The following is a 22162-nucleotide window of genomic DNA, read 5'->3' as shown; positions in this document are numbered from 1 at the left end:
TGAGGGTTCCAGTGAGAGAATAAAAAGTTATTCGGGTTTTAGCAGGCGAGCGCTCCCATTGGTCAGTTTGTGCTGTATGCAAATGAGGCAGCTACGTCAGATCCTGAACTTAAGCGCCATTTTTTCCTCAATAGGGGGAAGAAAGGGACAAAAGCTGGACCAAAAAAGAAAAAAGATAACTTGTCTCCGGAGTGGTTTCGCAAACATCACGTTTCATATTTAAGCAGGGTGTTCGTAGAGCGGTGTGCACGGACAGCGAATGCCGCTCGGGGGAGCGTCTGCGCGCAGCACCGCCAGTAGACGCAGCTCACTGACACACACAGTTGCGGGCCGGTGGAAGTGGGAAAACCCTTAGCTCTGTCGGTGGTGGCACAGCGACAACTAACGTTAATCTACGCTGAAAATTGGACGAGGTAAATATGTGCGAGGAGGCTGTGGGCATCCTCGTGTAGGCGGATGCGCCCTCGCCGTCTTAGTCACCGGCTTGTTGTCAGCGTGCCTCCCCGGGCTTTTTTAGGACTTCAGTACGGCCAGCAGACACATTGTAGTGTTAGCATGGATGGCATGTGTGAGGGGGACAGGCTTTTAGTTTACAGGTGATCTAAATCTCGCACTTTTAACTGACTGAAAATAACTTTTTTTGTAGTGCTCACTGGCGAACGGCTGGTGTTTTTGCACAGATGCTGAGAGTGATATCAGCTGATGCACACTAACTGTTACGGCTTTTATTTGTGTTACCACAGAGCCTGTGCAGACATTATACCCATATTCAGCCATGCTGTGATTCTCATCAATCAGTACTAAATACAGGCAGGTTGTCACTATGCTGCAGTGGATTATTTAACTACATCATTATTACCCCGTCCGTTATTCCATCTTCATTTACTGTTTATGTGTTTTATTTATTGGCATAATAGGGTTATAAATTATTGATGTAATACTGCATACATTACCTGACCTCAGCTAACCTTTGTTATTCTGCCCAGTGTGTGCCATGTTCACCTTTTCACCATACTATTCACTTGTTTTGGGGCTACAGAAAATATTTTTACTAATTTAATGATGCTACAATTAAAAAACAATGGTAATTTTGTAGGCTGAGAAATATGATGTATGTTTGCACTATAAATGCAATAAAAGCATATTTTGATAATTATTTTATAATTAATAGAAGAGCGCGAATGCTTTGTAACCAGTTGAAAACTTATTTTCCTTTATAAGGGCTTGTGAGGAATCATGTATCAGGTCCCAGTTGGAAATATCGAAAAGATCCGCAAAGCGAGGAAGGCAGTGAAGAGCATCTTGAGTGAGATCGGCCTGGAAGACTGTCAGAACCTGCTGAAGGTAGGTTTCTGTCGTGGAGAATAATCTGACAGATCTCTGGGCTTGAGTGTTGTTTACTCTGTTGTGCTCTAGTAACAGCAACTCAAGTAGAAAGAAAGCAGAACATGCTGATTTTCAGAAATGCGTTAGCCCATGTTTGTTTGAAAATAACATAAAAGCATAACATACCTAATTAGTTTAATTGGTGACCGTTCAGCAACATGGTTGGGTATAAGAAGAAGTCTCTTCAAAAAGAATAGTGGCCCTCAGTGTAAAAACCGCAGCATTTGGGTGTTTTCATCATCTACATTGTCGTAAAAATGTGGCGTCTTAAGGGTTTTGCGCTGGTTGTGGCTGCTGTGTGAAGCTGGTCACCTCTGAATGTTGAGAGCTGAATCTTGCATTTTTCTGTTGTCGATATTTTAATGGAAGTTAAGGTGGAGTGTTGGTGGGACAGGCTCTGTTGTTGCTCATTACATGACACACACACAGGACACACACACAGGACACAAACTGATAATAAACAGTAGTTTGTGCACAGAGATTGGTGCACACAGCTGTCAAATTCCGCTTTCACATATTTTGTTTATTTTCATTCTCTGTCAGTGATGGATAATACTTACATAATATACTGACGTCTCTGAAACAATACAGCTGTTAAAGTCGAGTAGATCTACGATGTGTCTGAATCTCAGTCTTATGTTGTCCTGATGTCTCTGAACTAGGGCTGCCACGATTAGTCGACTAGTCACGATTACGTCGACTATCAAAATCGTAGACGACTGATTTAATAGTCGACGCGTCGTTTGAAGCTTTGTAAGATCCCAAAAGCAGGAATAAGTAGCAGGATTTAAGAGTGTAATAACGGACTGAAACAGAAGATGGCAGCACTGCATGTACAAGGATGCCAGCTGCCGTTAAACCCCGAAGAAGAAGAAACTGTGTCCCAGAATTCATAGCGCGGCCCAGCGCAGTTGTCAACAATGGCGGCAGCTAGTTAGTTTTAATATTACTCTTATTATTCTTTCTGGGTCACAAAATAAACGTTTAACATATTTTCAGGCGAGAATGTAGCTGTGTAAACCTCAAATATCTGCTCAGTTTATCAAGACACCACATATTTTCAAAAGCGCTCCGACGTTTTCGGAGGCGTCTGTTACCCACTAGCTCGATAGCTAGCCGGGGGCCATGAGAGCACCGGACTCCCGGCAGATCGTTTTTAAACCCACCGCCCTACTCAGGTTAAACATATACAAGTCACTTAGATAACTTAAAAATGTTATTGTTTGGCTTTTTTCAGTATTTTATTTGTTCCTGAGTAAATCGGCTGAGTTTATTAAACTTCACCAAAACAATCTGCACAATTCATTAAAATTTAATAAACTACCATCTTATTTTTAGTTAGCACATACCTTAAACACTTAAAGCTGTAGGCTAATGATAGTTATATAAGAGCAGATGCTGCTGGTGCAATAAGCATCCGTTTTACGTCCAATGGATGATGATCTGATTAGTCGACTAATCGCAAAAATAATCGGTGACTAGTCGACTATCAAAATAATCGTTTGTGGCAGCCCTACTCTGAACTAGGGCTGCCACAAACGATTATTTTGATAGTCGACTAGTCACCGATTATTTTTGCGATTAGTCGACTAATCAGATCATCATCCATTGGACGTAAAACGGATGCTTATTGCACCAGCAGCATCTGCTCTTATATAACTATCATTAGCCTACAGCTTTAAGTGTTTAAGGTATGTGCTAACTAAAAATAAGATGGTAGTTTATTAAATTTTAATGAATTGTGCAGATTGTTTTGGTGAAGTTTAATAAACTCAGCCGATTTACTCAGGAACAAATAAAATACTGAAAAAAGCCAAAGAATAATATTTTTAAGTTATCTAAGTGACTCATATATGTTTAACCTGAGTAGCGAAAGACGGCGGTGGGTTTGAAAACGATTTGCCGGGAGTCCGGTGTTCTCACTGGCTCTAGTGATCCTTGTCCCCGGCTCGCTATCGAGCTAGTGGGTAACAGACGTCTCCGAAAACGTCGGAGCGCTTTTGAAAATATGTGGTGTCTTGATAAACTGAGCAGATATTTGAGGTTTACACAGCTACATTCTCGCCTGAAAACACGTCAAACGTTTATTTTGTGACCCAGAAAGAATAATAAGAGTAGTATTAAAACTAACTAGCTGCCGCCATTGTTGGAAACTGAGCTGGGCTGTGCTATGAATTCTGGGACACAGCTTCTTCTTCTTCTTCGGGGTTTAACGGCGGCTGGCATCCTTGTAGATGCAGTGCTGCCATCTTCTGTTTCAGTCCGTTATTACACTCTTAAATCCTGCTATTATTCCTGCGTCTTTTGGGATCTTACAAAGCTTCAAACGACGTGTCGACTATTAAATCAGTCGTCGACGATTTTGATAGTCGACGTAATCGTGACTAGTCGACTAATCGTGGCAGCCCTACTCTGAACGTGACTTGGGATTTTTCAGACCAAAAGAAGTCTAAGCATCTGCCTACTGCTGATTGTGTGTCATAGCACCTCCTTCACTTGTTATAAATTCTTGCAGCATCACATCAGCAGAGTTTGTGAGAGTTTCTTTAAACTGAGACTGATGTGCACATTTTTACGTGTGATACAGCTTCGATAAACAATGATTTGTGGGTTTAATCAGACATCAGATTTGCAGCTAGTTTGGCGAGCATGCGTAGTTCGTGCATTTCAATGTAAATTCAGTGAGGTTACAGAAAACGGCCAGGTGTGCAGTCATCCACTCGGACCCTCACACTAAATTTACATCATTGGGACCCGAGCGGACTTACAGTTGCAGAAAATATAGTCCCAGCTTTAGCTAGTACGCCCAGCTTGTTGTCTCGAATGTGCCCACATTGGTATTGCAGTTCTACTTTGGAAAATCTGAATGTACCATATTCAAGTCTGTATACTTCACAAAAATGTGCAGAAAACCAACATGTTTGCAAGTGATCAAGAATATGAACAGTTGTTATTTTGTTTCCAGTGTTGTGGAAATTTGTCTGAATTAATAATATGTTAAAATATAGATTTATCAATGACAGAGCATCACTTTAGTGGGGACACGTACGTTACAGCTATAGTTTCATATCCTCTTCACATAAGGAAGTACTGTCAACACGCAACTAGGCTGACCTTGTTGCTTATCAGAGAGCCAAAACAAACAGCAGACAGTACAGAAGGTTTGGGTTACAGCATTTTTCAGAGAAGTTCTTGCTTATTTCACTAAGATGATGCCAACCTACATTAGGTATATATTCCAACAGCATGACTCTGCAGTATGAGTTCAGGAGCTAAAATGGCCTGCCTGCGCTCCAGAAATGTCACCCACTGCAGAGATCTTGTACTCGTCGTTGAAAAAGAGGTGGTAATATTGCATCAAGCAAGAATGAGGAAAATATGAAGCTGTTTGCCTCCTAAGTTCTCACATGTTTACAGGGTGTTGTTTAGTCCCAACTTCTCAAAATATTTTGCAAATGGGGTTTTTAATCCCAAACACTCATCCCATTCTGCTGCATCCACACAAACTCATCACTGATTCTGCTTTACAGCTTTACACTGTAAAGTAGGGCTGGGCCATGTTATACCGTTCACGGTAATACCGGTATAATGTTAGGCAACGATAGGAAAATGAAATATCGCGATAGAATATGAGTAAATGCGCATGCGCAGTGCCTTTGTGTTCATGCGCACATGGCCGATTGTTGAGTGAAACAGATGAACCAGAATTGGTTTGTAAAAATGGTGCAACTTCAGTGATGTGGAACTGGTTTGGTGTTTGTCCGTCAGATACACGACAAAGGACATTTTTTTTACAGAACATGCAAGCGGCCGTCGTTATTGTCGTATTTGTCGGACTAAGATGCTCTTAAATCTGGGAGTAATCTGGGTCCTAAACTCCGTATGCTTCAGGTCAAACGAACACTGCAGCATCACTAAGAGTTAAAAACTGTCTAAATTCTTTCATCTTTAATAAAACGATCAGCATTGCTGCTTTACCAGGTGTAACTATGAAGTTTAACTGCCAGGCATCCATGAAAACAAAAGTTATTACATTTAACGGAGTTAGAAGTTAGCAGGAAGCTAGCGGAAGCTAGCTCGCTAGTTTCGCTAGTTACCTAAGCATGATATTGCATGTTCTGACTGAGAGATTTCTGAAAAAAATCAAACGTACAGCTCTGCTATCACTTCCAACATAAATGAAGACAGGAAACTAAACAGCAGTGACGTTTGTATGGTTACTGAAGTTGGGCTAGCTGGTATATAATGATGTGCTACGTGATCGCTAGCGACAAAGCTATGTTAGCATAACATAAACAGTGAAGCTGGAGGACGAACACTAACACTTTTCCACTTATAAAAGTTAACGTTAAAGTTCCTGATAGTTAGAGACAAATGCAATCGCATGGTAGGATGCTGTAAACGGACCAAACTTCAGTCAGGAGAACAACTGAGATAATCCATCCACAATACGAGGTTAGTCATTAATATACTGCAACAACATGGGAATAGAGCAGCTGCCAGAGAATTCAACATTAATGAATCAATGGTACAGAAGTGGAGGAAGCAAGAAGAATGAGTTTAATAAAGTTTGATTTATCTGACTGCTTTGTTTCGCTTAATGTGCCTTATAATCCCGTGCACCTTATGGTCCGAAAAATACGTACTGCACACTGCAGTTTAATGTTGCAAAGCACCTCTTTTTAACCATATAACCATATTATACGTGGTTATGCTCATGATATGTCAGCCCATTTCTACTGGAAATGCCTTTTGGTTAAACTTTCAGCAAGGAATTTGCATTTGCACTGTTACATTTTTCTAAAGCTTTAATGTACATAAAAACCAGCTTCCTGTTTAAGTGAAAATAAATGGAAGGTTGTCTTTTTGCGCTAGTAATGTTGTGGAGTTGTATTTTGTCTCGCATCAATTATATCGTCAATTATATCGTTATCGCAAATTTTCAAATATATATCGTGATAAATATTTTTGGCCATATCGCCCTGCTCTACTGTAAAGTGCAAATGGATCCAATCATCATGATCTCACATTTACATAAGAGTAGCACTCACAGGGAGACTGTATGATGCTTTGTTAAATACTAAACAAGTTGGGCATTTTTCACTGACTAGGCTAGACAGTTAAAAATCAAGATACTGTATTAACTATTAATTGCATCCATTATTGCAGTAACAGTTTACAAAACTAGCTTCAGCTGCTCCCTTGACACAAGGAATCACTTGTAGCTCAGTAGCTCTGCTTGTCTCTGCTCTGACGATGCAATGCACTGCAACTTTATAAAAAAAACAGCAAATGGGGGAAAAAACTGCAAAAGCACAAAAAATAGAACGGGATTAGATAAAACAAAATCTCAAAAAACACAAAAGAAGTGCTTTACTTTGACAGAGCATCTACGGAAGTGAAAAGGTGCAGGTAATGTGTGTTTTAATTGGATGATTCATATAATCATGTTTGCTATTAGCCGTTTACTGGTGGTGCCTGGGCGTGACACGGTGGGACCACCTCATGAACATTAACATCCGAAAGCGGCTGGGCATCGCACCAATCACGGAGAAGAGCAAGTAGCACGACTGCGATGGTATGGACGCGTGGTCAGAAGTGACAAAAACTTGTTGACAAGAACAGCACTAAGACTCAGCGACCAAGGGGCAGACCAAAAAGGTGATGGATGGACCGAATTAAAGACTATGTGAAGAAGATGGAGGTGGCTTTGCAGAAAAGCGGACCTCGCAGAGCGGGAATAATGCTAGGAGGAAGAAAAAGAAGCTATTAGCCGTTTACTGTTAGCTTGCCAAGTCTGCAGCTTTTCCATCTTTATTTTTTTTTTTGGCTCCACAGAAACACTTCTGTTATGTTTTGTGTTCTTTTGCAGCGTTTTTTCTATTTGCTGGGTTTTTGTTTTTTTTGTTTGTTTTTTTTTTAAGTTGCAGTGTGTTTGGCACCTCAGGGCCACCGTATTTTCTGACACAAACTCTGATATAATTTTTGGTTCCTGGTGTAATTCTATAAATTAGGTTTTAACTATTAAAAAGTAATGACAGCTGCTTTAGGACAGAGAAGCTCTTAAAGAGTTTTTAGGCCTCAGAAACTGCTGCAGCTGGTGGCAGTGGCCTGGCTGGAGGTGTCATGTTTTCAGGTTTCCGTCTGCCCATCGGTCCTATTCTTGTGAACACGATACCTCAGACATGTCTTGAGGGAACTGCCTCTAAAATGACTTGAAAGGATTCGCTTGAACTCGAGAACAAACTTTGTAAAAAAAGGTCTTTGAGGATGCAAATGAGCATGATTGGTCTGCTTGTAGATGAGGAAAAAGAGTTTGAGTTTTAACCTTAAAACCAAATCCGTTAATTTTGGTGTTTTTTTTTTTTTTTAGCAATTTGATGAGTAAAATATTTAAGTAATAAAAGCCTGCTTTAAAAAATTTTAAAAAGTCAGTTGAAAAAATATTTATATGACCGTTCTTGTGGTTTTCCACTGGAGGGAAGGCCAAAACCCTCTCAGTGAGAGGCCCTGAACCTACATTTCCCACTTCAGATGCTCAGTTTGTGACAATGATCTTTATCACCTTAAAACCTCGAGTGACTGTAAAGATTGTCTTTGTTGCTGGGAGGAAGATGTGTAGAACATGAGGCTTACAATCTGTCATAGCTGTGTTCTGTCTGCTTTATTTTTATTTATTTATTTATTTATTTTTTAAATAAATACAGTTAAATTTCTTTAAAGTCTGTATTACTTTGTTTTACATGAGATGCAGGCTGAAGTGAAGGGTTGGTGGTTGGGGACACCATATCTAGGTTATTCTGTTGTTGTCATGGCAACAGGTGGGGTTGGGTGATGTGATGTGATGTGGCCTGATAACTGTCAAGAGATGTCTGTGGTGTTGGGTAAGTGAGCAGGGTAATAATGAATTGGCATAAGTGCATTAGACTGAATTAACCTTCGCTAAACACAGCTGTAAATGGAAGTTGATAAGTTGGAGTTTCACACAGTGTTTTTACTTTTATTTGAAATATGTGTGTTCTGTGCAGGAAATAAATGAAAACTCTGAGAAAAACTCGGATGAAGATGATGCTTTTCAGGAAACTGAGTGGATGGATTTTGCGGAAGGATACTACAGCAGAATGCAAAAGAAGGTAAACCTGATATTTAAAAAAAAAAAAAAAAAATTTTCTCATGCTGTGGATTCTTTAAAAGCACTTTTTTTTTTTTTTGCCTCCTCTTACGCTTTCATTGTCTTTTCTCCGTCCTCAGTGGCCGTATCGGTCTCGATCTCTGTGCTGCAGCCTGTGCAAGTACTCTTCACAAAACATCTACAACTTCAGGAGCCATGTCTCCCGCTGCCACGGTTACGTCCAGTCCTTCTGTGCGCTGACACCCTGCTCACAGTGCGTCTTCATCGGCCACCCCAAGGTTGTGAAGAAGCACATGCTGTTCTTCCACGCCAAACTCCCTGTGTCAAACACCCAGATACCGCTGCAGAGGGAAACATCTTTACCCACCCATCGTGGAAACGAGAGGTATCAGTGTCGAAGATGTGCGTTTCCCACATCTTCTATCTTTGCAATGAAGAAGCACATTATTCTGAAGCACATGGAGAGTTTGGCAGAGCAGTACATCGGTTACAGGTTGCACCTTCAGGGGAATTCATCTGTCAAAGTGTATTGCTGCAAGATGTGCAAGGTGAACACTGGAACTCTAGACCAAATGTTGCATCACATGCTCATCGAGCCATCACATTATACAGTAAGCACACAAGTGCAGGTTCTGATTTATGAGAATAAGAACTACATTGTTAAACCGACTCCTAATGGGAATGGTGTGTTTGTGACATTCCCAAGTATTGCTCCCAAACCACAGCAACCTCAAATGCTCAATAGTAAATCTTTGGTCTTGCCAAGTAACGGCCAACCTGCTGGGACTGTAGTGACATTACAGCAAGTACAAGGGACTGCAAACAGTACCACTCTGATCTGTGGCCCTGGAACAAACCAAGCTTTCCTGCCACCTCAGGCCTCAGCGCTAGTGCAGCTAGCTAGTGCTGAGGCTAAAGGTTTGCTTCAGCCCGGTGCCACGATAGCCCTCCGAAGTGCTTTGCCCCAAGGACCGCCTATGGTCCACCTTCCCACAGTTTCGAATCTTGCTCTAAAACAGGCGCCAGTGACCTTAACTCCCGCTTCAGCGCCTCCTTCAGCTCCTGCTCCTGCACAACAGACCCCACAAGCGCAGCAGATCCTCCTTCAGTCGGGACTGCAGGCGAACGTAGCAGCTGGACCTGGGACTGTACCCAAGCCTGCTGCAGTTACACACAGTTTAGCAACAAACCAAATCGGCCTACAAGGTACTATGTTGACTTCACAGTCTCTGCTGAGTCACCTGATCCCGACTGGCAACAAGGTGAACGGAATGCCCACGTACACTTTTGCTCCCCTGCAAGTAGCAGTGCCAGTCTCTCACAGCACAAGTACTGCCCTCAAGTCAGTTGAACAAATAAATTCCACGCCACAAACTAAGAAATGGATAACCTGTCCCCTCTGCAATGAACTCTTCCCTTCCAATGTCTTTGACATGCACACCGAGGTCGCCCACCAGACAAAATCTTCCTCGTCCAAGTCAGAAAGTGTAGCTGCGCGAGCTGCATTCCTGAAAAAAATGCCTGACAAAACTGTGAAATGTCTAACCTGCAAAATTCTACTATCAGAAAAGAGCGTCTTCCAGCACCTGCTGCATGGCTTGAATTGCTTGTACTGCTCAGCCTTGTTCTTCTCAATCAAACAGCTCATCGAACATGTAAAGCAGCACAATCCTACAAGCAAGGCATACTGTGATTTCCTGAGGCAGAAGTACAGAGTCTACTCAAAGGGTGCTGGAGGGATCCTGTTCCCTTATTTTGACGTTCACACCTCTGCACCAAGAGAGATCCTTGGTGACGCAGAGGTCAAGCTCGCCTTGGTCACAAGTTCCCTAGATCTGATTTTCTTTAAGTTGCAGCCCAGCAACCACCCGGAAATCTGCTCCGTACCCGTCAAAGTCAACAGCTCCTACTGTCCCTTTTGTGATGAAAAGTTTCAGCAGGAGTCAGACTACTTGCAGCACCTGAAACAGAAGCACTTTGTAGCACCCACTATCCACGCTATTCTCAAGACGGAGGCTTTCAAGTGCATATACTGCAACGGCGTGTACACAGGAAAGGTCACCCAGCAGGCTGTGATGCTCCACATTCAGCGATGTCGTTGTTCACCCAAGCCACAACAACCACCCACACCTGCTGCAGCACCCCAGCCGCCACCAAAACCAGCTCAGCAGGTCAATCAGGCTTCCGGTCTCTACTTCCTTCAAGTACCACAAGGGCTGACTATGAAACAGACATTGACTCCAGCTCGCGTGACTCCAGCTCGTGTGGCTCCAGCTCGGGTTGCTCCAGCTCGCTTGATTCCTATCGTGCGCCCCACAGAGCCTCCGGAAACCGAAGCAGAGCTGCAGTCGAAGAGGAGACTGGAAGCTGCGTGGCGGGAGGTCCTCGAGGCCAACAAACGAGAGCGAGAACACAGGGCAGCCATGCGCAAGAAGCGAGAGCAGGAGAAGTTGTTGCCTCCGCCAGAGCCCGAAGTTCAGAGCGACACGGCGGTCAAGCTGCTGCTGGATCCCACCCCAATGGAGCGCCGCTGCAGCGAGGAGCGTAGAGACTTCATATCCAAATACTTCAACGTGAACCCGTACGCGACCAAAGCAGAGACCGAAGAGCTGTGCAAGAGGCTGTCTCTTACCAAGGCGGAGCTGGCGGCGCTCTTCAGCAAGAAACGCAGCAAGTGCATGAAGAGTCTCAAGAGGAACACTGCAGGCATCCTCCTCGGCTTCAACATGGCCGAACTGAGCAAACTCAAGCACAACCTGGTCATCCCGGAGCAGCAGCCTGCCGAATCAGCAGCTGACACGACAGAGGAGATGGAAAGCGGCGAAGACGCACCAGAACCGATGGACGAAAGTGGAAATGAAAAAGTCACAGGTGGGGAGCAGATGGAATGAGCTCAGAAGTGCGTGAAAGTGGAACCTGAAAAAGTGCAAAAAAATAAATAAAAATAAAATAATGCATTTAAAAGAAGAAAATAAGCTCATTAATAATGACCACGTTTGTGTTAACAGTCATCTGAGAGGTTGATCAAGCATTGTAAATGAATGATGTATAATCTTACATAGAAGCTTACCTGTAACAGAGGGTGGTTTATTAATGTAGCCTTCATTATTAGTGCTTCGTTTGACTTCAGTACTTCGTCAGTGGTCCATATTTTTCCACAGAAATGCAAAGCCTTGTGGGAAAGCAGGTCCAAGTGTATTGTCTGATACATTGCATTTAGCTAGATACGATATCTCTTTCCACAATGGTTTCGACTTAAGTGCTTCTGCCTCTTTTTGCTGCTTTTTGCAATCATTATTTTTGTTCATTTGTATTTGGTGCACACCGCAACACAAACAAGCTGATCAAACCAAGTTTTCCCTTTCCATGTTTGTTTGTTTGTTTGTTTGTTTGTTTTAACCGGTTCTCACCTTTGCCTTTTGATTTCTGCCACTGGATCTTTTAAGATTACTCACTCCACTTGTCCCTCAACATTTATACAGTTTAAGGAGATTACTATCTTTTTTATTTTCAATTTTTTTTCTCGCCCAGCTCACCAGCTCATGTGGACCTACTGAGATGAATGCTCATCTCACAGTGTGGAAGTTAATCTTTTAAAGAATGTATAAGTGTTTTGAGTTCTGAACTTGCTGTTGGCCATGTTCCCCGCATGAGCCTTTGTTTTACTTTCAGATTAGATTATAATTTGTGCCATTGTGAAGTCTGCGCATTTCCTCAGATTTGAGGAAATTGTTCGGGAGATTCAGCAGAACCTAGAACGTGTTATTGGGTGTTCCCCGCATCGGTTTTCTGTTTTGTTTTCTATATACTTGTATTTTCTATAAGTCCAAGAGTATAAATATATTGAAATATTGGGAGGCGTTAAAATAAATACACTGTCCAAAGCCACTGTGGTGTAAACAAAATAACATGGTTTCCTTTTACACGAATGGTCCATTTTTATTTTCATTTTGTAATAAAAATGTAATTTTTAATTAAGCTGTGTTAAAGCATCCCAAGGTATGTTTTTATTTTCCTTTTTTCCCCCGTGTGTAATTACAAACTGCAGGCCCCTCTTTCTTTTCCTTTTTTCACAGAAGTGAACAAACTGGTTTAAAGTCATAATACAGGCAGTGCATTATGTGTAATAAAAGGCGGACAAGTTTAGAGTCTTAAGGGTGTGTCATCAGTGTTTAATATACCCCAGAGGAACACTGTGGTAACAAGTGTCTGCGCTGCATATTTTTAGTCTTTGAAATGAAACACATTTTTCAACACAATCTATTTGCTCAGCGGTGATTAAGACGTGGTTTGTGCTGGGCTCAGCCAAACGTCTCGTTATTAAATTGCATGCATTATTAAGTTCGGTCCACACAGTGGTGCCACTTTCATAACAGAGTTATTTGTGAAACAAAAAACATTTTTCCCTGTCCTGTTAATTATATCTCAGTCTCAATCTTGTTATATAATGGTAATCATTTATAATCATGTTTGAGGTTAAAAGGTCCATAATCTGCAAAAAAAGAAAACAAAAAAGCGATAACTTCCTCACCACAGTTCCTCCACCAATTAGCTGCTTTATATCTAATTCTGGTGCATTTCTGCTCACTTTCATTTCCAAGTTCAGGAACCTGAATTTGAACTGTTTAATCTCAGGTTCGTGATCGTTGGGATTTGGTCCAGGATCGAGGGGCCGCTGTAGTTGTTGGTTTGAACGGCCTCCAGGCTCTTCTTGTACTCTACGGGGAGTCCGTGCTGCTCCGCGCCCAGACACACCACCTTACGTGAGGCACAGCGTGATGCATACATGAGCAGATATTATGTTAAATATTACGTTTTGTTTTTTGTTTTTTTTTTTAAAAAAGAGATTTGTGTTGCAATGTACAGTAACACTCCCTGGCCACTTTATTAGGTACACATGTTCAGCTGCTAGTTAGTGCAATCTCTAATCGCCCACCAATCTCATGGAAGCAACTCTGTGCTTTTACAGATGTAGACATGGTTGAAGATCAGAACAGGAAATATAGGTGATTTAAGTGACTCTGAACGTGTCGTGTTGGTGACAGATGGTCTGCTGATCTGCGATTTTCCCACACAAGCATCTCTAGAGTTTACAGAGCATATTCTGCAAAAGAAGAAATTGAGACTCTCTGTGTGAAAATATCTTGTAGAGGTCAGAGGAGAATGAGGAAAATTAAACTTAATGAGTTGAACAACAGAAGGCTGGGAAAACTGTGGCTTGGTCTGATCAGTCTGGAGTTCTGCTGCAGTGTTCAGATGGTAGGATGAAAAATTAATGTAAACAACATGAAAGCATGGATCCATCCAGCCTTGTTTCAACAGTTCACGCTGGTACTAAGGGAGTGGGGGCTATTTTCTTTGCACACTTTGGCCTCTACTGAGCATTGTGTAATGCTACAGCCTACCTGAATATTGCTGCCTGAGTATGTCGCCTTTATAACCACACTGCAGCCATCTTCTGATGGCAGCTTCCAGTAGGATAAGACACCACGTCACAAAGCTCAAATCATGTCCACTCAAATGACATCCACAGTCACCAGATCTCAGTCCAGTAATGCACCTTTTGGATGTGCAGCTGACAAATGTGCAGCAACTGTGTGATGCTGTCCTGTCAATATAGAGTAAAATCTCTGATGAATGTTTCCAGCACCTTGTTGAATCTGTGCTATGAATAATTAAAGCAGCTCTGAAGAAAAAAAGGATGGTCCAACCTGGCGCTAGTAAGGTGTACCTAATAAAGTGGTGGGTGAGTGTATCTTATTTCATTGCATACTCTAAGAATCAGGGTGTTTTCCTTGCACCTGTTTGTATTGTGGCGAGGGAGGACAGGCGTGGAAGTTGTTCATCTGATACGTCCTGCAGAGCACGGTCCCGTTATCAGTCTCCACTGAGACCTCCAGTGGAGAGTATACACCAGCCTTCACTGCTTCCTGGCTAAAGAAGAACAAAAATTTAAAAAACAAAACAGTTGGTTAAAAGTACACAAATTAACTCAGAAATGGACCAATAGCTGCGTGTTCATGTGTGGCTCTCACTCATCAAGGCTTGAGAGGTGTTCGTTGTTCAAAGTCCAGATGACCCCCCACACTTCTGCGCCTGGATACGACTCAATGGTTGCCACGCCACCGTGCCAAGCATTGTCTATGTGTTCTTTCCACAGGCCAAAGTTCAGTTTGTAGTCCTATACACACACACACACACACACACACAGAACAATGCCAGTCATTATGTGGAGATTTGCTACTTCTAATGCTCTTCATCTGAGTGGGAAACACTTTTCTTACCTTTAACATTATCTGCAGCTGGATACAAAGTAACAGCATTTCAACCAAGTCTCTTTGTTTTACTGTTATAATGTAAGAAGGGTGTTGTTTGTGATTTCAGCAGTGCCCCCCCCCCCTCCCGTGAGCTTGTTTTGCTGTTATACCAGAGTCAAACTGCAGTACACCCGAGTCCTGTTATTACAGCTGGCACATCAGAGGAGGTAGAGCAGCAACCTTTATTTGGCCAATCTAAGATGCTAATGCAGGAGGGGGCTGACTCAGTTGTTTTCCATATCCTTCATTCCTTCAAGACTTTTGAGAAATAATAAATTGTCATTTAAACCACTCGTTGACAAAGGAGGGTTGAAAATAACTAGTAAATATCTCCCTCTTGGTACAAACGTGGTTAATGTTTAAATTTGTTTTTGCTAGCTAATGATCTGACACAAACAGGGGAGGTGCAACTCTCAGATGAACTCAGCTTCATCGGCAACCAGTCAAATCAATTATATAAACCACATTTAAAATTTTGGTATGATTTACGATAACTGTACTGTTTAATTTTCCATATAAACAAAAAGGAAGAAGGACTGCTACTGTTTACAGCTAGTGTATATAGTTTTTGATTTTATTATGAGCTCATCAATTTCCTATAGTTTTGAATTTTCTAATTCATTTGAATTTTTATTCAGTTTATTATTATTATTTTTTATTAGTTTCAGTGTCAGTTTTAGTCCTCCAGCATATGAAGGGCATGTGCTGGATAAACAGAATAAAAACAAAGCAGTTGGCTCACAGTCTTGTTGACATCCGAAGTCTCATCGGGCAAGGTGTGAATATAGATTTTTACCAAACTACAAACTACTCAAACTAGGGATATTTTCCACTATGCTTTCTGTATTATTACTTATTATTATTTAGTTAGTTTTCCAAGTTAAGCTTAAGTTTATTAATTTTTTCTACTTTTTATTATTGCTGAGCCAAAAAGTGATTTCCAATGTTTCTTTGTCTTTATTACATGTAATATTTTTGCTTATGTTGATAAATGCCCTTATGACTCAGCATTATTGTACCTACTCTGCGTCCTACATTATAATCAATCTAGTTCTTTTTTTATACACACATATACTACAATTATTGCAATTTCCGATTCCCTTGTGTCCATATCTCTTTAAAAAATAATGTAAAAAAGACAGATTAAATTGATAAATTGAGGCTATATTAACCTCACACTGGAAAAACACCTGATTGTACCTTCTACCTAATACTGATTTGATATCATTCGTGAAACATTTTGGACAGGTTATAGACGCACAAATCACTTTTTGGACGACACCTCTGGCTAAAATACCCGAGATCCAGCTGCGTTCACGTTGCCAGGGAACGAAGGTGATGTCAAAATCACTACACTGTGAACTTGGAGGTGTTCGTATTAACCACTAGAACAGTTAAGACAGAGATTAATACGTTAACAATTTAACACACCGCACAACCAAGCTAAAAATATGTTTATATTTAATGCAACCAAACAAGCCGTTTCATGGTCCCCGAATCTCTCATAATATCTAAATGTCACAAACTCGATAGCACATCATTGCCAATAGGTGGTTTACAGAAGCAATAATAAAGACTAAATACAATAATAATAAAGCTGTTTTTATTGTACACACCTTCAGGCGACCGGTCTTATAAAATGTCGCCGACGGGTTAGCCAGCTGTAGCCTTTCTTTCAATAAGTTGCTTCCGAAGGCGAAATACAGGAAGAAACCAGCGGCTCCCGACATCTCCATCTTACTTCGTGTGGCTCGAGACCAAACGGGCACGAGGAACCTCTATGCTTCTTGCAACCAATGTTGGTGTGCCGGAGGTGTCGGTTGCACCTGCTTGCCCGGTGGACTCGCGCAGAGCGCGCAGAATACGTAATTACGTAATATATATTTTAAATTTAATCTCATTCCAAGTTTAACAATCTCATACATAAACTCTATATGCTTATGTTATATTATGAATGCATTATTATATTATTATATAGTATTTATATTTTAGAGTCGTTTTATTACTTCCGGTTCAAGTAACCCCTCTCAGACACACAAACAACCACGCCACTATATTTAATGTTAATTAATTGCATTAATTATTTTATTAATAGGACATCGCCATGTTTGTGTAACCTCTTACGTACAATTAGGTGTCTGGAAAACCGGTTTATCCTGAAATGGGTCAAAGGTCAACTATTATCAAATTTATTTATTTATTTTCACAGAAATGTACAACAATTATGGCAATCTCTACAAAGATTCTATTTTCCCAACACGAAATAGTATCAGAACAGGCTGAATTCCAACATATAGAAGATAGATAATGAACAGGAAGTACAAACAACAACAAATAAATAAATAAATAAAAACAGAATAAAAAAACAAAAAAAAAACAAATAAACAAAAAAACAAAAAACGTTATACCTTAGGGGATTTCTAGCAGATCTAGTTCAATAATCACATGATTCAGAACCAGAGCTTGTTGTCCATAAATTTAACAGATGAGAGGAAGAGGCAGAGTTCTTTGTGAAAAGTAAAAAAGGACGGCTTTATTTTCAGAAAACGACATTTGTGAATGAAGAATTTTCCCATAATAATTATTACATTTAGAACATTTTCAAGCTTCTTTTCTTTTCTTAGAGAACCAAAGATAATATCATTTTTAGAAAATTCAAGTAAGTTTGGAATCTTTGGAAAGAGCCAGTAGTGCACATCGTTCCACAGGGCTTTACAGAAAATACAATTATAAAATAAATGTTCTGTTGATTCAATATCCCCATCACAAAAAGAGCAAGAATTATTATCAATAGCAAAGCGACATCTGAGAAATTCTTTGGAAGGGTAAATACCAGAAGGGATTTTGTATTGGACCTCCTTAGCTTTGGGAGGAATGGGAAGTTTTAGGTAATTTTTTCTGATCTCTTTCTTTTGATCACCGGAGAACAGATGTGAGATGGAATTTGGATTGGATCTATAAGGGAAAAAAACATTAGTAAATAATTCCCTAATTTGGGAGGTTTTTAGACTGTTAGCTGTAATGTTATGCCCATTTACCAAGAGTTCAGAGAGGTCAGGGGATCTATAGTCAGGGTTTTGAAAAAGATTATATGCTGTACATAGAATGTTTTGAGGGATAGCCTTAGTAATGTTTTGAAATTCTTTGTTATTTATTTGCAGATTATAATTGGCTCAACTATTATCAAATCCAGACAGAAACACCTGGTTTAAGGAGTGTCAAGAGCATCTGGCTGCAGCCACTGTGGAGCTCCACAGTAACCGGATACACGTGACCTCCACAGTAGCCGGAAGCACGTGACCTCCACAGAACAGATGAAGTATACAAAACAACAGAACATGAACACAAAAAGCCAAGAGTAAAAGAAAAAGGTAACAATTATAAGAATACACACAAAAATTCACATACATATATTGTTTTGAAAGCCTTTTTGTTGGTGGAGTCTGATATTGATTGTATGTACATTTCCACATCCTTAAAATAATGACAGAAATATGGTGTTTTGTTAGTAAACTTACATTTATGGATAAAAAATTTAGCTAAAAGTATTAACAACTTTATCATAAAAAACATTTATCATACTTCTTGGGGAACTTAAAGAAACAGAATAAAACATTTTCCCATCGTAAAGAAAACTCCCTTAAAATATGGACAATAACAAACCTGCTAAATTCCTTCCAGAATCTCTGTGTAAAAGAACAGTACCAAAAAAGATGTGTCACAGTTTCTGGATGATCCCCACAGAAAGTACAATTAGTATTTATGTCCCTTTTAAATTTGACCATGTAGTGACTGGCTGGATAACATTTATGTAGAATTTTAAATGAGACTTCTTTCACCTTATTTACAATCAAATATTTATGGGGGACCATCCAGACTGTCTTCCACTTGATATCTGGAACAAATCGGTTCCAATAAGATATTATATATGGGAGAGAGACTATCTTCTTGGAATAAACTACGTATTCTCTTATTGCTGTTACCAAGTTCCTGTGAAAAGCAGATTTTTCCTATTGGTGACTCAGCTGGATCAGAGAGAGTGACTGAGGTAGAGATCAAGCTGTCAGTGTTTTTATATAACATTAAAGTCCCTGAGGGTATGGCACCAAGCACCATTGAGAATTCCTGAACACTAATTGGAAAATTATATAGTGCAATAAAGTCGTTGTAAGTAAGTAGTTGTCCCTCTTTACTAACCAGCTGAGCCACCAATAGGATCCCATTTTGGACCCAAGTTTCCAGGAAAAGTGATTTATTTTTATATAAAATATCTCTGTTGTTCCAGATAAGGTATTTGTGAGGTGAGAAGTTGTGTTTATAAATGAGGGTCCACGCTAAGAGGACCTGCTTATGGAAGGATGAAAGCTTTACAGGGAGTTTCTCAACATTGTAATTACAATTTAAAACAAAATTAAAGCCACCAAAACGAGAGAAAATATAATATGGTATAAAGTTCCAGATAGAGGTAGGGTTTTTAAGAAAATGTTTAGCCCAATTAATCTTGAAAGTGTTATTTAAAGTAGAAAGGTCTAAGACGTTAAGCCCACCTGATTCGTACTTATTCATCACAACAGTTTTTCTAATATAATGCGTACGGTTTTTCCATATAAAATTAAAGAGCATACGGTCAATATCTTTACTAATTTTCTTATCCAGATGTAAGGAGAGTAATATTAGTTGCAAGAATTTGTGTGCAAAGTAAAAATAAATATGGTGAAATAGGACATCCTTGGCGAATAGCACGTTTCAGGTCAAATCTCGGGGTGGAGCCGTTAATCATTTTAATAGAACTATTGCCATTTGTGTATAAGGTTTTGACAGCTTTACAGAAAAACTTGCCAAAGCCAAATTTTTCCAAACAGTGGAAGATAAATTGATGTTCAATTGTATCAAAAGCCTTATAAAAATCCAGGAAGAGAATGAAGCTATTGTCAGATACCAAATCAGAGTAATCAAGTAAATCCAAAACCAGTCTAATGTTATTAGAAATGTGTCTGTTTCTCATAAAGCCTGATTGTGTCTCATCAATAATTGTTTCCAAGACCTCTTTAATTCTGTTAGCAAGTATTGAAGCCATAACCTTATAGTCATTATTGAGCAGGGAGATGGGTCTCCAATTATCAATAAAAAGTAAGTCTTTGTTTGGTTTTGGAATAAGTGTTATGAGACCTTGAGTAAGAGAAGGAGGGAGGGTGTTATTCTCTATACTTTCTGTAAAAACCTGCAGTAAAAACAGAGCCAGGAGATTAGAAAATGATTTATAAAACTCTGCAGTCTGTGCAGAGATTTATTGGCCTTAAGTGCAGAAATGGAATTACAAACTTCCTCCACAGTCAGAGGGCTGTCACAATAACTTCTGTCTTCCACAACAATAGATTTTAGGTTTTTAATATTATTGAAAAATCCTGTTGAGACAGCCTCATTATATTTTGAGTTGTATAGTTTAGTATAGAATTCGGCACAGAAATGTGAAATTTCTCTAGGATTGTCAGAGACAATGCTATTAATATTTAGTTGATGAATAGAGTTTGTTTTTGATCTGTATTTTTCAAGTCTGAAAAAGTAAGCAGAATTTTGTTCGCCCTCCTCCAGCCACCTCTTTCTGGATCTTATAAAAGCACCCTCAGCCTTGCGTCGATATAAATCGTCCAATTTATTTTGAAGTTCTAGTAAACTTAATTTATCTTCCTCTGAGATTTCTTCTGGGGACTTCTGGTAATAAGAGCCAATTCTGCTTATTACTACTTGTTCTTCAGCTTTCCTTAATTTAGCAATTTGACTCCCGTATCTTCTCAAGAATTTGCATGCTTCAAATTTAAAAAGTTTTCATTTTCAGTTTTATTATTGTAACCATATATATTTACTGCAATGAAAGTACTGTTATTGTGTCTGATTATTGAGCAGAGGTAGTGTCCTAAGGTGTCACAGTCAGAGTGTAACACATCCCTAGAAAAATAATTTTTAAGCGTGGCAACTCCAGCAGAACGCTCAGAGCCATGGGACAGACTTCATTACCCCATTGTGATTTCCAAAAATTTGTATCAGCAGGTGTGGAATGACTCTCTTGGAAAAAGCAAAAATCTGTTTTAAATTGTTTGGCAAACAAAAATAAAGCTTTGCGTTTACAGGTTTGTCCTAAACTCCTGGTATTAAGAGAAACAAGTGAAAAAGACAAAGTTATTAGAAAAAAGAAAGAGAAAAAGTAAGTTCTAAACCTCTACAGCTAAGAATATATCTATAGAATAAGGGGACCGGGTGCTGCACAATTTAGGTAGTAGAACAGTAAAAACCCTGAGTGACTAAGCTTATAAAAATACAGTATTTAACTATCTGCTATGGTTTAAATATAGCTTTTTTGGCTGCAGCCAGGTGCTCTTGGAAATATGCTTCCCTTAAATTTTATGCTTTTCCGGTGGAACCGACCCTAGCGCCCAACAGCAGTATTGCACCTTGGTTTCAGTTTTTTATTTCTAAAACTAAATAAAATTCACTTCCATTTTATTCATAATTGCGGACACCAACACAAAATGTTTGCTGATATTACTTAATGTTAAGAGCTTAGCCTCCATATGTGTACCTAAATGTATTTTTACTTTCATTATTATTACCACCTACACACACAATGAACTGTACCCGCATACACACAATAACATGGACTGAACCACCACTCACAACCACTAGCACTTTATATAGCCTCTGTAGAAATTATCCACATATCTCACTTATCTTAACTGCACTACTGTATAAATAATCTTTCTGTACAATACAATAATTTTTAAATTACAACTTTATAACCTGCACAGTTCACACTTCTGTATATCTCATATTTCTGTAGTTTTCCATATTTATATCCTGTTCATAGCCTGTACATACTTATAGCATATTCATAACATACATCATACCGTGTACATTATAACATACCATAATAGACCCATTTCTGTAATATACTCACATATCTATGTTATTGCTAATATATATTGTAATATATCTATATCATGGCTAAAGCACTTCTGGATGGATGCAAACTGCATTTCGTTGCCTTGTACCTGTGACATGTGCAATGACAATAAAGTCGAATTCTATTCTATTCTAGTATTGGCAGCTGAAGATCAAAGTTTTAGATCCTTTTTTATTTAACATAAATTAGACAAAGTGTAAGACTGTGTGCTATTTTATAATAACATTCTTCAGATTTTGACCCCTCTCACAACATAACCTGTTGCGTTTTGAGCGCTTCAAATTCATTTTCTGTTAAAATCATGATCATTAACAAAGAAACTTTATTCAACCTTGTAAATAAAGAACAAAAGTTTAACCTGAACCCCTG

The 22162-nt window shown here is 39.6% G+C and overlaps 2 protein-coding genes across 3 annotated transcripts; one reads left to right on the top strand and one right to left on the bottom strand.

Moving 5' to 3' along the window:
- The first annotated feature begins 13 nt into the window (after positions 1–13).
- On the top strand, positions 14–13348 carry adnp2b (ADNP homeobox 2b). The gene is made up of 4 exons (XM_085446996.1): positions 14–413; positions 1222–1344; positions 8415–8519; positions 8638–13348. The coding sequence occupies exons 2-4, from the start codon at positions 1237–1239 to the stop codon at positions 11407–11409; spliced, it is 2985 nt and encodes a 994-aa protein (XP_085303122.1). The 5' UTR covers positions 14–413; positions 1222–1236; the 3' UTR covers positions 11410–13348.
- Positions 12670–16696, bottom strand: ggcta (gamma-glutamylcyclotransferase a). Of its 2 annotated transcripts, XM_085447000.1 has the most exons (5): positions 16452–16696; positions 14554–14699; positions 14320–14452; positions 13107–13276; positions 12670–13010 (listed from the first exon to the last, which is right to left on the bottom strand). In XM_085447000.1, exons 1-4 carry the CDS (start codon positions 16569–16571, stop codon positions 13121–13123), a joined length of 555 nt encoding a protein of 184 aa, XP_085303126.1. In that variant the 5' UTR covers positions 16572–16696; the 3' UTR covers positions 12670–13010; positions 13107–13120. The 2 variants fall into 2 exon arrangements, with proteins under 2 accessions (XP_085303126.1, XP_085303125.1); XM_085446999.1 differs by having other exon boundaries at positions 12670–13276; positions 16452–16695.
- Positions 16697–22162: the final 5466 nt, after the last annotated feature.

Source organism: Copadichromis virginalis, linkage group LG22, assembly GCF_057382275.1.
Source record: "Copadichromis virginalis isolate Kocher_CV1m ecotype Utaka linkage group LG22, C_Virginalis_male_GT1.1, whole genome shotgun sequence".
Classification (NCBI taxonomy): domain Eukaryota; kingdom Metazoa; phylum Chordata; class Actinopteri; order Cichliformes; family Cichlidae; genus Copadichromis; species Copadichromis virginalis.
This window is presented reverse-complemented; position numbering and strand designations above follow the sequence as displayed.

Excerpts from the sequence above, each read along its gene's own strand:
- adnp2b (XM_085446996.1), top strand. The coding sequence starts at position 1,237 with ATGTATCAGGTCCCAGTTGGAAATATCGAAAAGATCCGCAAAGCGAGG. Across the intron at positions 1,345-8,414 it reads ACTGTCAGAACCTGCTGAAG|GAAATAAATGAAAACTCTGA; the intron begins GTAGGTTTCTGT and ends TGTTCTGTGCAG. Across the intron at positions 8,520-8,637 it reads ACAGCAGAATGCAAAAGAAG|TGGCCGTATCGGTCTCGATC; the intron begins GTAAACCTGATA and ends CTCCGTCCTCAG.
- ggcta (XM_085447000.1), bottom strand. The coding sequence starts at position 16,571 with ATGGAGATGTCGGGAGCCGCTGGTTTCTTCCTGTATTTCGCCTTCGGA. Across the intron at positions 14,700-16,451 it reads ATAAGACCGGTCGCCTGAAG|GACTACAAACTGAACTTTGG; the intron begins GTGTGTACAATA and ends GTGTGTGTATAG. Across the intron at positions 14,453-14,553 it reads CACCTCTCAAGCCTTGATGA|CCAGGAAGCAGTGAAGGCTG; the intron begins GTGAGAGCCACA and ends GTTCTTCTTTAG.